The sequence below is a fragment of the Podospora bellae-mahoneyi genome, chromosome 5, assembly GCF_035222275.1.
Source record: "Podospora bellae-mahoneyi strain CBS 112042 chromosome 5, whole genome shotgun sequence".
Lineage (NCBI taxonomy): Eukaryota > Fungi > Ascomycota > Sordariomycetes > Sordariales > Podosporaceae > Podospora > Podospora bellae-mahoneyi.
In genome coordinates this window covers 1246537-1258443 of record NC_085884.1, presented here as the reverse complement: position 1 = coordinate 1258443, position 11907 = coordinate 1246537, and the positions used below count along the sequence as shown (strand labels likewise).

The 11907-nt window shown below is 49.2% G+C and overlaps 4 protein-coding genes and 2 non-coding genes across 6 annotated transcripts; 2 read left to right on the top strand and 4 right to left on the bottom strand.

Moving 5' to 3' along the window:
• Window positions 1-4401: 4401 nt before the first annotated feature.
• QC761_0077120 lies at window positions 4402-4489 on the bottom strand. Its single transcript has one exon. It is a non-coding gene; the product is annotated as a tRNA-Lys (tRNA).
• A 287-nt stretch (window positions 4490-4776) lies between these two features.
• Window positions 4777-6061, top strand: QC761_503360 (uncharacterized protein; the record flags this gene model as incomplete). Its single annotated transcript, XM_062879566.1, has 2 exons — window positions 4777-5821; window positions 5882-6061. The coding sequence occupies exons 1-2, from the start codon at window positions 5078-5080 to the stop codon at window positions 6059-6061; spliced, it is 924 nt and encodes a 307-aa protein (XP_062730704.1). The 5' UTR covers window positions 4777-5077.
• A 538-nt stretch (window positions 6062-6599) lies between these two features.
• QC761_503350 (uncharacterized protein) lies at window positions 6600-8656 on the top strand. The gene is made up of 5 exons (XM_062879565.1): window positions 6600-6977; window positions 7044-7240; window positions 7299-7788; window positions 7852-8363; window positions 8421-8656. Exons 1-5 carry the CDS (start codon window positions 6629-6631, stop codon window positions 8538-8540), a joined length of 1668 nt encoding a protein of 555 aa, XP_062730703.1. The 5' UTR covers window positions 6600-6628; the 3' UTR covers window positions 8541-8656.
• A 185-nt stretch (window positions 8657-8841) lies between these two features.
• QC761_0077090 lies at window positions 8842-8912 on the bottom strand. The gene has a single exon. It is a non-coding gene; the product is annotated as a tRNA-Gly (tRNA).
• A 145-nt stretch (window positions 8913-9057) lies between these two features.
• QC761_503340 (uncharacterized protein) lies at window positions 9058-10677 on the bottom strand (the record flags this gene model as incomplete). The annotated part of the gene is made up of 1 exon (XM_062879564.1): window positions 9058-10677. One exon carries the CDS (start codon window positions 10675-10677, stop codon window positions 9058-9060), a length of 1620 nt encoding a protein of 539 aa, XP_062730702.1.
• A 503-nt stretch (window positions 10678-11180) lies between these two features.
• QC761_503330 (uncharacterized protein) lies at window positions 11181-11897 on the bottom strand (the record flags this gene model as incomplete). The annotated part of the gene is made up of 1 exon (XM_062879563.1): window positions 11181-11897. One exon carries the CDS (start codon window positions 11895-11897, stop codon window positions 11181-11183), a length of 717 nt encoding a protein of 238 aa, XP_062730701.1.
• Between the last annotated feature and the right edge of the window lie 10 nt (window positions 11898-11907).

Below are 11907 nucleotides of genomic sequence, written 5' to 3'. Positions count from 1 at the left end.
TAGTGTTTATATTGAGACATCTTGTCGTACACTGTTTAGCTGTACCGAACCAGGATTATTCAGAAGCAGCCTTCAACCGGTATCCCTTTCAGAGGTTCTGGATAGGGGTTCGTCATATATATTTTAAACTTTAATTAACTAAATTCTTGAAAAGATACTTACTTTAATTGAAAAATATTTTATTATTTTCTCTATAAACTTATTTTGAAAACTCTCTAAATAACTCTTCAAATAATTTTTCAAATATTTGAAAATTAATTAACTTACTAACTTTACATTACTTAAAGTGAAATCGTAATTCAAAAAATCCCAAAATTAAATAATTATAATATTTCCTGAAGTAGAATATATTGTTATAATACCTTTAATTTTTTAAAGTTGCTATTAAATCAAAAAGCTTATAAATTAATCAAAACTAAATGAAAAAAAAACTATTAAAATTATGAAATTAATAAAAAAGATTTTTTAACAATTGAAAATTACTGAAATTGTACTTTGATTTACTCCATCTGTTATAATTTGAGCTATTTTTAAATTACTATTAAGCTTACTAAATATAGAACTATGTAATATAATATTCTGATTTAGTATTTTCATTTTTATAATTATATTTACTTTTCTACCCTTATATATTTTTAAAAAATTATGATAATATTTCCGAAATAATATATTTATTAAGAAATTCTCTAATAACTACCCTAGATAATTTCGGCAAATTGTTAAAATATGTTATTTAACGTTGGGAGTGGCAGTAAAAGTGTGTAGAAAGATGATAAATCAATAGAGTTATAGAGAGCAAGCATGCTACTTAAAGAAGTGCAGGACCTACTATGACGAATCCCTATCCAGAACCTCTGAAAGGGATACTGGTTAAAGGCACTTCTGAACAATCCTGGTTCGGTACAGCTAAACAGTGTACAACAATGGCTTGTCTCAATCACAATAGCTAAAATACCACGATTGTGACTTGTATTGCATACTGCGGAACTGTCTATCTACACCAGCCAGTTCCTCCGTATATATAGACCTCGGGACCCTGAGGTGCTCGCCCTGCTATGGCCCCGATCACTCCTAGCACATTGCATCCTGCAAAGTGCTCGTCGTACTATGCCTTCGATCATCCCGAGCATCTTGCATCCTGCAGATTGCTCGTGCTTCTTGGCGCTATAGCGCTTCTGGCCCGCCCTGATTGGCTGCCTCCTGACTTTTCCTAATGATTGGCTGGGGACGTCCTGCGCCCCACATACTGCGCGACCTGCCGTTGGGTTAACTGTGACAATTAGATGGGTAGCAGATAGTTCCGCAGTATGCAATACCAGTCACATTCGTTGGTTTCAAGACTATTGTGATTGAGACAAGCCATTGTTGTGCACTGTTTAGCTGCACCGAACCAGATTGTCTGAAAGCGTCTTCGACTGAGTATCCCTTTCAGAGGTTCTGGATACGAGTTCGTCACACACGTCGTTATAGCTAAGCTTTAAAAGTCCATTTAGAAAACCGTTTAAAAGGCCCATTTTGCAGGCCAAAAGATCGCGGCCTTAATAAGGCCAAAGGTCGGGATGGTGAATTGGTGGCTCCGATTATCGAAGTAACTTTAGAAAAATCGAAGGAGTAAGGCGAGATGAAGGTTAGAAAGTGTCAAATAGCTCGTGTTCTGTTGAGAATGCCCGAGTGAAGGAAGGTACAGAGAAGGGCGACAGCGCAGTGATGGATACTGCCCCACATCTCTGCTGATATCAGCCTTCCATCCAATCAAACAATTGCAATTCCAATCACCTTCTCTCCTCTTCACGTCAACTGCTTTGCAATTTGCCGCCGCCCCATGTCCTCTCAGGCAAGGCACAAGACTTCCCGACGACCCAGATGTACCGCATTTCTAGCTTACCGGCAAAGAAAGAAGTGCGATGAACACAAACCTGTCTGCTTGGCCTGCGACAGGAATTCCCTGATCTGCACCTACCTATCAGCACCCTCTCGATCCCCATCACAACCCTCCAAGCCGGCCGCTCTATCTCTTCCGACTGATACCAAGACAGCTATGCTCGTACTTGAACCCAACAGCTCACCCAATCACTTATATCACCTTTAGAGACCTCGACTCCCAATTATAGCAAAAATCCATATCAAGGTCAAACACGGTCCCGGAGCTCGCTTCCGATGTGGAAGGCCCAAATGTGTCGACCCTGCAATACTCGCAACTGTTCCTCTGTGCTTGGTGAATAATAAGCCCGCAGGGTGTCTCCCCTAATTCGTCCTCAGACTCGGAGTTCTCGTAGTTTATGCTCCCGAGCAGGACAAGAGTCAGGTCCTGCTTCCAATTCTGGTGGGGATCGTTGACGTCTGGATTGGGGAAGAAGTCGAGGTGGTAGCTGAAAGCAACTTGGTTGTCGCCAGGCCGCTTGAGATAGGAATTTCCGGTATCGCTCAATCTTTTCCCAACGCAGTCATCGTCGTCGTCCGGCAAATAATGCCACCCAAGAGCAAGCGGCTACACTCTTATCTTTATGAGCAGTGTTGCGCCGGAATCTTGCCATACTTGTCCATCCCGGACGGTACCGTCTGTGCTTTTAAGGTATCATATTGCATGCGAAGGACTCCAGACGACCTCGCCGGATAGAGATTGCAGCGGCCAGGCCCGAACCCTCTTACTTTGCCCACTGCACTGCCGCCCGCCGGTCTTCCTACCCAGCTCCAGCTGGGCCCAATGCATGGATCCTCAAGAGACTGCAGCAGCTCGGCAAAAGAGCTGCGAAGCGAGTCCTTCATCTTCCAGAACAGTCCAGCCAGCAGATCCCCTTTCCACGAACCAGCCACGTATTCGTCGTCCAGAGCCGTCGCGAAGATCTGCGCTGTGCCAGAGAGTCCATCCTCGCACACCAATTAGATTATCCTCTGGTGTGAACCGACGCAGGCCGACCTTCGTTTACCTTTTTCTTGTCTTCTTTAGCTTACATTTCATCAATTTGGGTTGGACCTACTGTAGATTTGCCTCAAAATACCAACTTCTTTGCGAAATACGGAAGAATTAGCTGGTGGTAGATATTGTTCCGAAATTTGCAATTGGAATTAGTACTAAAATCCCGACATCTCTTTTTCCGCCCGTTTTATTTCCAACTTTTATTTTCTGTTGGCGCTTATTGCGGCTAAGGTCATTGGAAGATGGAGGGGGTAAATGTTGAAATGAGGAAAGAAGTTGTGTAAAGGACATGGGTGCAACAGTTGATATTGATTTGATCTACCTTATCTGAACAAAGGAAAAGGTGCTGCTCCAAGGAGCGCGTGAAAACGAGTGTCTAAATACATGGAGCTTTGTGGTCCCTGTAACCTGTGCTTTTTGCCATCATCCCTCTATGTATTTCATCACTGATTCCGTTGTTGTCTGACCGTTGCCGCAAGTGCCTCAGGGCCTTCGTAAGCTCACCTGATCGTGTGATCGCAGCTAGAGGGCATCATGAAGTGGTTTCTTGTTCACAGGGGTCTTCCTCATATTTTGGCAGCATGTCTTTCAGAATCAGCATTGGATTTCCCTCGAAATGATAGCCTGGATGTACTCCACCACGGTTGTAGACCCTGATATCCTTGCATTTGTCACCTAGTTTAATGCATACATTCTGTCATCGTCATCATCATCCGTCATCAACCGCCCCGACCTTCCGATCCTCCAAGATGCCGAAACTGTGTTTACCGTCATGGACGATACCCATGCACCCATTCATGGCACGCTGTTTGGGTGCGCTCGGGAGCTTTTCAGACTCATTGCAGCGGTGGTGTCCCAGTCTGACAAGCTTAGTCGAGAGAGGTCCGCCAGTATGTTGTCTTCGGAACAACGGGCCATTGAAGAGCTACGACAACAAATCCGCACATGGCATCCAAACCCCCGTTCGGATAAACAACATGCTATCGGCGGCAGACTGTACCAAGAAGCCATGATGTTACTTCTCGCAAGGCCCGACGAGTACGACTCACTAGTCTTCTCCTTCATTGCTCTGCTTCAAAGCCTCCCCATCGAGGCACAAGTGGCAACAGTTCTCTGCTGGCCTTTGGCTATGGTGGGCTTTCGACTCGTCAACCAGCACATCAGGTAAGTATCAAAGGATACCTGTTCGCTATGCACCGCAAATACGGCTTCGGTAACATGCGCCAGACTATCGACCTACTCGAGTCTGTTTGGACGGGTAGAACTGTTCCAGATAATGACAGCTTCTCAGCAGCAATGGCCACCCATGGGTCAGTGTTCATGCTGAGCTAGTCCCGAGCCAAGATACCCCTGGAACCTTTGCCACGCACCGAGTCAGTAGCACAACAAGCAGCCACATCCTAGCCTTCAAGCCTCCACACCCACAAATTCCCTCATAAATCCAAAACATGGCTTAAGAAACATCAACAAATGGGTATAGCCACGCCCGGCTAGCTCAATCGGTAGAGCGTGAGACTCTTAAGGAGTTCCTCCGTCATCTCAAGGTTGTGGGTTCGACCCCCACGTCGGGCTCAATTCCCGTTAAAACGATTCAATCCATTCGATCTTTTTTTTTCTCAGTCTGGCCATTCTATGGGACTTCTTTGTGGTGTCAACCCTTGGTGGTGAGGCTTTCTTTTTGTTAACAGTGCACCGCGGTGATATTGAGAGATTGATAAAGTAGAGATAGAACCAGTGGGTTGCTGCTAGTGGTCTGGGAAACCTTTGCCAAAAAGGTGTTAGTGAAATGCCCGCATCATGATGTTCCACCACACCACCACACCATCCAACCACCAGCTGGGCCGCAATTGTCTGCATCACACCTCTCTTATCTTCAAGTGTGGGCTGGACCAAGCACAGGATTGACCGCGCTAATCTCCCACTTCTCTCAATTACACCACGCCGAGACCAGGCGGCTGTATCATTCTGATGTTGGTTGTTCGTAATGGGATAGCCATCTTGCAGATAGTATCAATGGTATAGTGGCAGAGGCAACTGGCTATAAGATGGCGATCTTCTCTGCAGAAGACGGTGTCTTTGGCCATCAAGCAGACATGACCACTTCTTTGACAAACTTGTCTACTTATCTGGTCAATTCCTCACAACAACGAAATTCTCACCATGGTTGCTCGCCTTCCCTCCGACCTTCCCAAGGTGAAAGAGTTCCCAGCCAGCGCCAACCCAGATGATATTGTCCAAGCACTCATCCGCACCGGTGGTGTTGTCATCCGAAACGTCATCCCCCAAGAAACACTAGATGTCATCGAGAAAGACGTCCGCCCCTTCATCGAAGCCGACAAGCCCTGGAAAGGCGACTTCTTCCCTCCCGAAACCCGCCGGGTCTACGGCCTTGCCGGAAAATCACCTACCTTCTTCAAGAGCGTCGTCGCCAACCCGTTATACCAAGCCGTCTGCAGCAAGATGCTCACAGCAGAGTATAAATCCTGGCTGGGGCAAAAACTCGAGACATCCATCTCCCGCCCTCAGCTCAACAACACAATTGTCTTTTCTATCAACCCCGGCGCCAGAGCCCAGGAGCTGCACCGCGATGATATGATTCACCATAATGTCCTCACGGCCATCACAGCTGACCAATACAAAATCGGGCGTGACACTGGCATCGGATGGTTCGTCGCCGGGAAGAAGACCACAAAGGCCAATGGCGCGACGAGGTTCATTCCGGGGAGTCATCTGTGGGATCAGATGGAGCCTCCTAGGGAAGAGCTAGCTTTTTTTGCGGAGATGAACCCCGGGGATGGGTTCATGATGCTTAGTAGCTGCTTTCATGGAGGTAGTGCTAACACGACAAGGGATGAGGAGAGGTTGATTTACAGTTGTTTTATGACGAAGGGGTATCTACGGCAGGTGAGAGCCCTCCCCACTTTTTTTGGAAAGAGAGGGAAGGAAAGCTAACGCTGTAAACAGGAAGAGAACCAATACTTGGCGTCCCCGCTTGAGAAGATCCGCGAGTATTACGACGCTGATTTGCAGAAGCTGATCGGGTATCAGGTTAGTAGCCCGTTTTTGGGCTGGTTGGACTTGGATGATCCGAGGAAGGCGCTGTATGGAGGTGATTGGGAGGGAAAGGGGGGGGATTTGTACTAGCGAGGCTTTTGTCCACAATAGTGGTGGTGATGGTGGTGATGGTGGGGATGATGGTGCTGTGGTGGGGTTGTTGTTGTTGATTGACAGGGGGGCGATATGCAGGTTGTGAGCTAGGGGCAGGCAACCATATAAGAGTTTTAGCGGGCCAATGATGGTCGGGGGATTGAGAATTCGTCACCTTATTTTTTTGTTCTAGAGACCTCTGTCCCCTCTGCCCCTCTTGACACGGACGTAGCCCCGGAGTTGTGGTGCCAGCCGGCTTTGCATATGGGTCAGGAAAGCGGGAGGGTGGTTGTGATTGGAGGGGTGGGCAATTGCTAGGACCGTGATGGGCGATGGGGTACCAAAGGGCTGCATTGGCTCCGGGCGGCAGAATGGGGACGCTAGACTTACTTGGAAGCTGCAGAATGCGGTCTATACCTGTCACGGCAGAGACTGGGAATTGCGACAGGTTTTGGGAGGAGTCTAAAGGGTATCGATAGTGCCGTGTGATATGTTGACGCGACAGGTAGCTTTGCGGTAGGAGGGCGGGCTGGGGTGGATGTAAGTGAGATTTTATGGAACCACATGCTTTTCAGGTGGTTTTATAGCTGGATGCCAGACCCAGGTTCTCGGTACTCACATCCTCGTTTTTTTTTCGACGACTATCCTCGTCTTTTCCATTTTGGTTCTTGTTTGTTGGTCATCATGGCTGTCAGCCAGACCTTGACTCAGGTCGTTGACCTTGTGTCTGAGCACAAGGTTGAGATCACTGTGGCTTTCGTTGCGGTTTATTTCTTGAGTCAAATCAGGACATACTTCAAATTGGCGCATGTGCCGGGCCCGTGGTTTGCGGGCTGGAGCGATATACCGCATAACTGGTCGATTTGGAATGAGAGGGCTTATCAGTATTATTATGATATTTCGGAACGATATGGTAAGTCTTGGTGAATCATGGCTTTTGTTTGAGGAGTGATTGCTGATGATGGATTGGGGATTACAGGCAAGATTGCACGCATCGGACCAAATTCTGTTCTTTCCTCGGCACCCGAGGTCTGGATCCATGTCAACACCAAACCTGGATATCGGAGGAGTGACTGGTACTTCAAGGCGGTGAGGGTCGAGTACCAGAGGGATAATATTTTCAGTCAGGCGGACACGGAGAAGCATGATGCTACCAGGAAGAAGATTGCACCTGGGGTGAGTTGGGATTCTGTGCTTTCCATCTTGGAATCAGCAAAATTAACGAGGGAAATAGTACTCCGGCCGGGAAAACCTGGAGTTGGAAGGGTCGGTCGACAGCCGTGTTGTTGCCTTCCTCGATCTCATCCGCAGAAACTACCTCTCTGTTGATGGCGGCCCTGTGAAGAAGATGGACTTGGCAAAGAAAATACAGTTCTTCACCATGGACGTCATTTCACTCGTGGCGTTTGGGACCACATTTGGGATGCTGGATCGGGATAGCGATATCAATAACTTTGTCAAGAGCTCAGAGGATGGGTTGCTGATCGGGAACATGTTTATGTCGCTGAATCTGGCTTGGTTGGTGCAGGCGCCGGTGATTGGGAAGTTTTTGGGACCCAGCCCGAAGGATAAGACCGGTTTTGGCGCCATGATGAGGGAGACGTTCAGATATATCGACGAGAGAGTGGAGAACGCGGCAACAGATACCAGGAGGGATATGTTGGCGAGCTTTTATCGGCATGGGTTGAGGGGGGATGAGTTGAGGAGTGAGGTTTTGGAGCAGAGTGAGTGCTCTTCTTTCCTACTTTGGGTATAAGTTCAGGTCGGAAATGCTAACGACATGATAGTGGTTGCTGGGTCTGACACCACCGCCGGTGCGTTGAGAGGCATCATGCTCCATGTTTTGGGTACGCCGAGGGTGCAAAAGAAACTGCAAGAGGAGATTGATGCCGTTCATGCCAAGAGAACTTGGGGTGATGGGATTGTTCCTCATGCTGTTGCGAAGCAGATGCCGTACATGCAGGCCGTCATCCGGGAAGGACTCAGAATCTGGCCACCTGTGTTGAACCTGCTGCCAAAGGATGTGCCTGCCGGCGGTGATACCATCGTGGTTGACGGGAAGAAGGTTTTCTTGCCCGGTGGGACTTGCATTGGTGTCTCGACACTGGCCATGCATCACGACAAGGAGCTCTATGGCGAAGATGCAGATGTTTTCCGGCCTGAAAGGTGGCTGCTGGAGACTGATCAGCAGAAGCTGGCCATGATGACCAGGATCAACGACTTGACTTTCGGGCATGGAAAGTGGCAGTGCTTGGGCAAGCCCGTGGCTCAGATGGAGATCAACAAGATGTTGTTTGAGGTATGTCGGCTACACATACGATGATGAGAAGCGTCGGGTGTGCTAACCAGATGACAGTGGTTCCGCAACTTCGACTGGGCCGTCGCTAAGCCCTCAAAACCGTGGAGGTTGACGAATGCCTTTGGCCTTTTCTTGATCAATGACTTCTATGTAAGAGTTATGGAGCGGGAGACTTGAGCTGATTTTGGCGGACGGGTGCAAATACTCGGGATAATGATGTATGCGTGGTGCTTGTAAATGTCTTCATCAATTTCAGGGGGTGACTGTGTTTATCTTGATACCTTTCTTATACAATGACTTCCAGCAAAAGAATGCTTCCTAGGTGCCTCCCCATTCATGAAATACAATCAAGGGCCAGGAATCCATTGCATGTTTAGGAAAAAAGGGGGCCCCCTGTCCATCATGCAGGGCTAGGCCCGGGACGCAACTCCGCACACAAAATGCCTCACTCCGACCCGAACCCTCAACAAATCCAACAGCATCAGTGGTTTAGTGGTAAAATCCATCGTTGCCATCGATGGGCCCCGTGTTCGATTCACGGCTGATGCAATCAAACTTTCTTTTGCCTTTCCTTAAAAGGTCGATTCTTTTTTCTTCAACATGACTGGTCTTTTTCAGGGGTTCACTCATCTTCGGACATCAACAGGCTGTTCTGCATGGTATGTAATGGGGAAAACGTTTCTCTTGCTGCTCCTTAAAGGTCCTCACGCGAAGGCGGCTTCGGCGTATGCGGCATCTTCGGCATATCCCAGTACCGGTTATCCCACCAGCTATTCTGAATCGAAGAATGATTCCTGCAGTTGGGCTGCTCGTACGAGTCCTTGTCACCGACAGGCCACAGCGGCGCAAAGCACACCTCGTGAAAGTCACAGGTGGTGCACTCCTTCCATCTTGTCCACTTCAGCTGGTCCATCAACTCCCTAATAGCCTTCTTTGAAGATTGAAGAAGTTCATCCACACGGCTCGCAGGTACTCTGTCGTTGTATTTGAGCTTGTCAATCCTGATCTGATTCTTGATGAAAAGGCGCACTACGAATAGTGTCTCGCAGATAGCATGCGCCACTTCCTCCATAGCGGCAAGAATAAGATGGTCTTCTGGAGTCTTGGGCGTGGCTGAGCTGATATAGTGGCGTTCGCAGCGTGAACAGGCGGCATGATATATGTCTTTCTCGCCGTAGTCGACATGGGTGTTTGTCAGATGGTTGAGCTCGCCTTGGAACTCCAATATCGACTGAGCTCTTTCTGCCATGAACCAAAGCCTATCTGCATAGCGTGTGATGATCAGATCGGTAACCTCCTGCCAGTTAATGGAAGTGTGGTTACCGTCCAGCCGCTCATGTACCACCTCCTCCACGCGGGACCTGATGCTCAGCAACTCGTCCTCTGTTGCATACCACAATCGTGGAAGATTTGGCTTTGACGATTTGTCATTGGTGAGGTTGACAGGGTAAAACATCGCCGAGACCATGGAAGAGAAATCGAGCTCTACCCTGGAGCCACCAATACCATGGTACCGCTGAGCAACAGCGCTGATCCATTCAAAAGGGTGAACTTCAGCATACCCTTCCCAACCTAGCCCATCAGAGTTGGACGGATCAGCTGGACGCTGGATAGCGGAAACCAGCTCCATGCTGTCAGAAAAGTTGCACTTGATGATCTCAAAACCGGCTTCCATCCGAATCACACCCTGAAGACCCCAGCTCGTGACAATATCACAGAGACTTTGGGCACGACCGAACTCATCCCAAGCTTCAGCATTGCGGTCCCCTCGGATAACAAAGTCTTGCAAGTCCAGGGTGCCCATCTCCGTGTTGGCGGCACTCGTACCGTCTAGGTAGAGCAGCCGAACAGGCTGTGTCGTTTTGTAGATCTGGAGGTACCCTTTTTCATCTTCGCCATCTTCTCGAACTTCATAATCGTTTTCTCCCTGGAAGAAAATCCCTCGTTGGCGCTGGAGCGGCATGGGAGAGCCCGCAGTGTTCAACTCCCGCGGCGGAAACTTCCATCGCGGGTGAGCAAATAGCTCTGCGTGCTCAATCTCGAAGGCGAGCCATTCTGGACCAGGTGGCGGTGTTGACCTGCAGGTGCCGTGGTACAAGGTCACTCCAGCAGGAACAGTGGCGACGAAAGTTGACAGGCCATTATGGTTCAAAGATGAGCCCCATTGTCGCATGGCGGAATGGATGGCGTTGAAGATTTCGTAAGCATTCATCCTGGCTGCCCCCTCGGCGGGGTCCCGATGATTGACAGCCGCCACATGGTGGGGCAGGCAAGCCACCCAAACGGCTGCATGTCTCAGGCTGCCAATCCGCATCGTGACTGCTGCTGTCGATTGTTATAGCACAAAACGATGATTCTGATTCCAAAAGGATGATTCTGATTCCAAGAGAACACGCCGGGGACATTGAGGTGTTTGCGCTGCTTCGTGGTGACGCTCATGGAGTCATGGTGCCTGGCGTGCTTACGTGGGCCTGGGGAACAGCTCGGATAAAGTCCCGACATCGCATTCTCCGCTGTTGCGGTGACACAAGTCCAGCTTGAGGAAGTACCCAGGTACAAGTAACCATTCCCTTCACCTGAAGTGCCATCCTCGCTTCTGATAGCTCATTGCACCTGGTTCCCTTGAGCTACTTTATGGCTTCTCTTCATTGACGGTCAGTTAAGGTACACCACGCCTGCTGTGCCCCGGAGAATGCGGAGCTGTTTTGGGAATAATTTTAGCGCGAAAGAGGAAGATCTTGCCAAGACAAAATCAAGACTTCCTCCACCACCAACCCTCTATCACCTCCACGATATTAGGTCACTTCCCTTAACTGCTCACCCTTCGACAGCCTTAATCCCCTCCTCGTCCTTCACCAACTTCGCCTCATTAAACTCTCTATCCCCCCTTGGCAGTTCCAAGCGGAAGTTCGACATGACCGCCACGCTAACCTCGATCTCCCCCTCGGTCTCAAACCCCAATATATGCCCTCCCCTCTCCCGATCCTCACTGATAAAATGCAAATGATCCCCCGCGACATTAATCCCCATGACATACCCTGGGCACCTAAACCCAATTACCGTCCCCATCTCCCCCTCAAACGTATGTGTCGTCTGCCTCGAGCAAACATCCACCATCCCCTCTCTCGGCCTGCACTGCCCGCCCGCAGTCCTGAACTCTACCCTCTCAAACGTCCCATCCAGCCTAATCGCGAGGAAATGATTCGTTGCCTCTGGATGGAGCTCATCTAGTAACGCCTGAAGATCTTTCTTGCCATCTTTCAACGTAGCCTTGACAGTGGTGGTGGGGTCGAATCTGGTGACCGTCGCAAAGGGTGTGATGGTTGTTTCCGGGTCGACATGTACCACCGAACCGTCGGCCTTCATCTGGTACACCTCCCCGCCGAGGACAATCATCTCGCCAACCATGTTCTTAAAGGTGCCAAGACCGTGGTCGCCATGGCGCAAAACGTCGGATATGGGGATGCCGTTGGAGGCTACGCCGTCCATGAGGGCGGATATCAGGGAGTATTGGTAGACTTCGTTGGCTGCCATGGCTTGGTGT

Bases quoted from the DNA above. Each gene is read 5' to 3' on its own strand.
- QC761_503350 (XM_062879565.1), top strand. From the start codon at position 6,629: ATGCTTTTCAGGTGGTTTTATAGCTGGATGCCAGACCCAGGTTCTCGG. The intron at 6,978-7,043 runs GTAAGTCTTGGT...TGGGGATTACAG, and splicing joins TGATATTTCGGAACGATATG to GCAAGATTGCACGCATCGGA. The intron at 8,364-8,420 runs GTATGTCGGCTA...ACCAGATGACAG, and splicing joins TCAACAAGATGTTGTTTGAG to TGGTTCCGCAACTTCGACTG.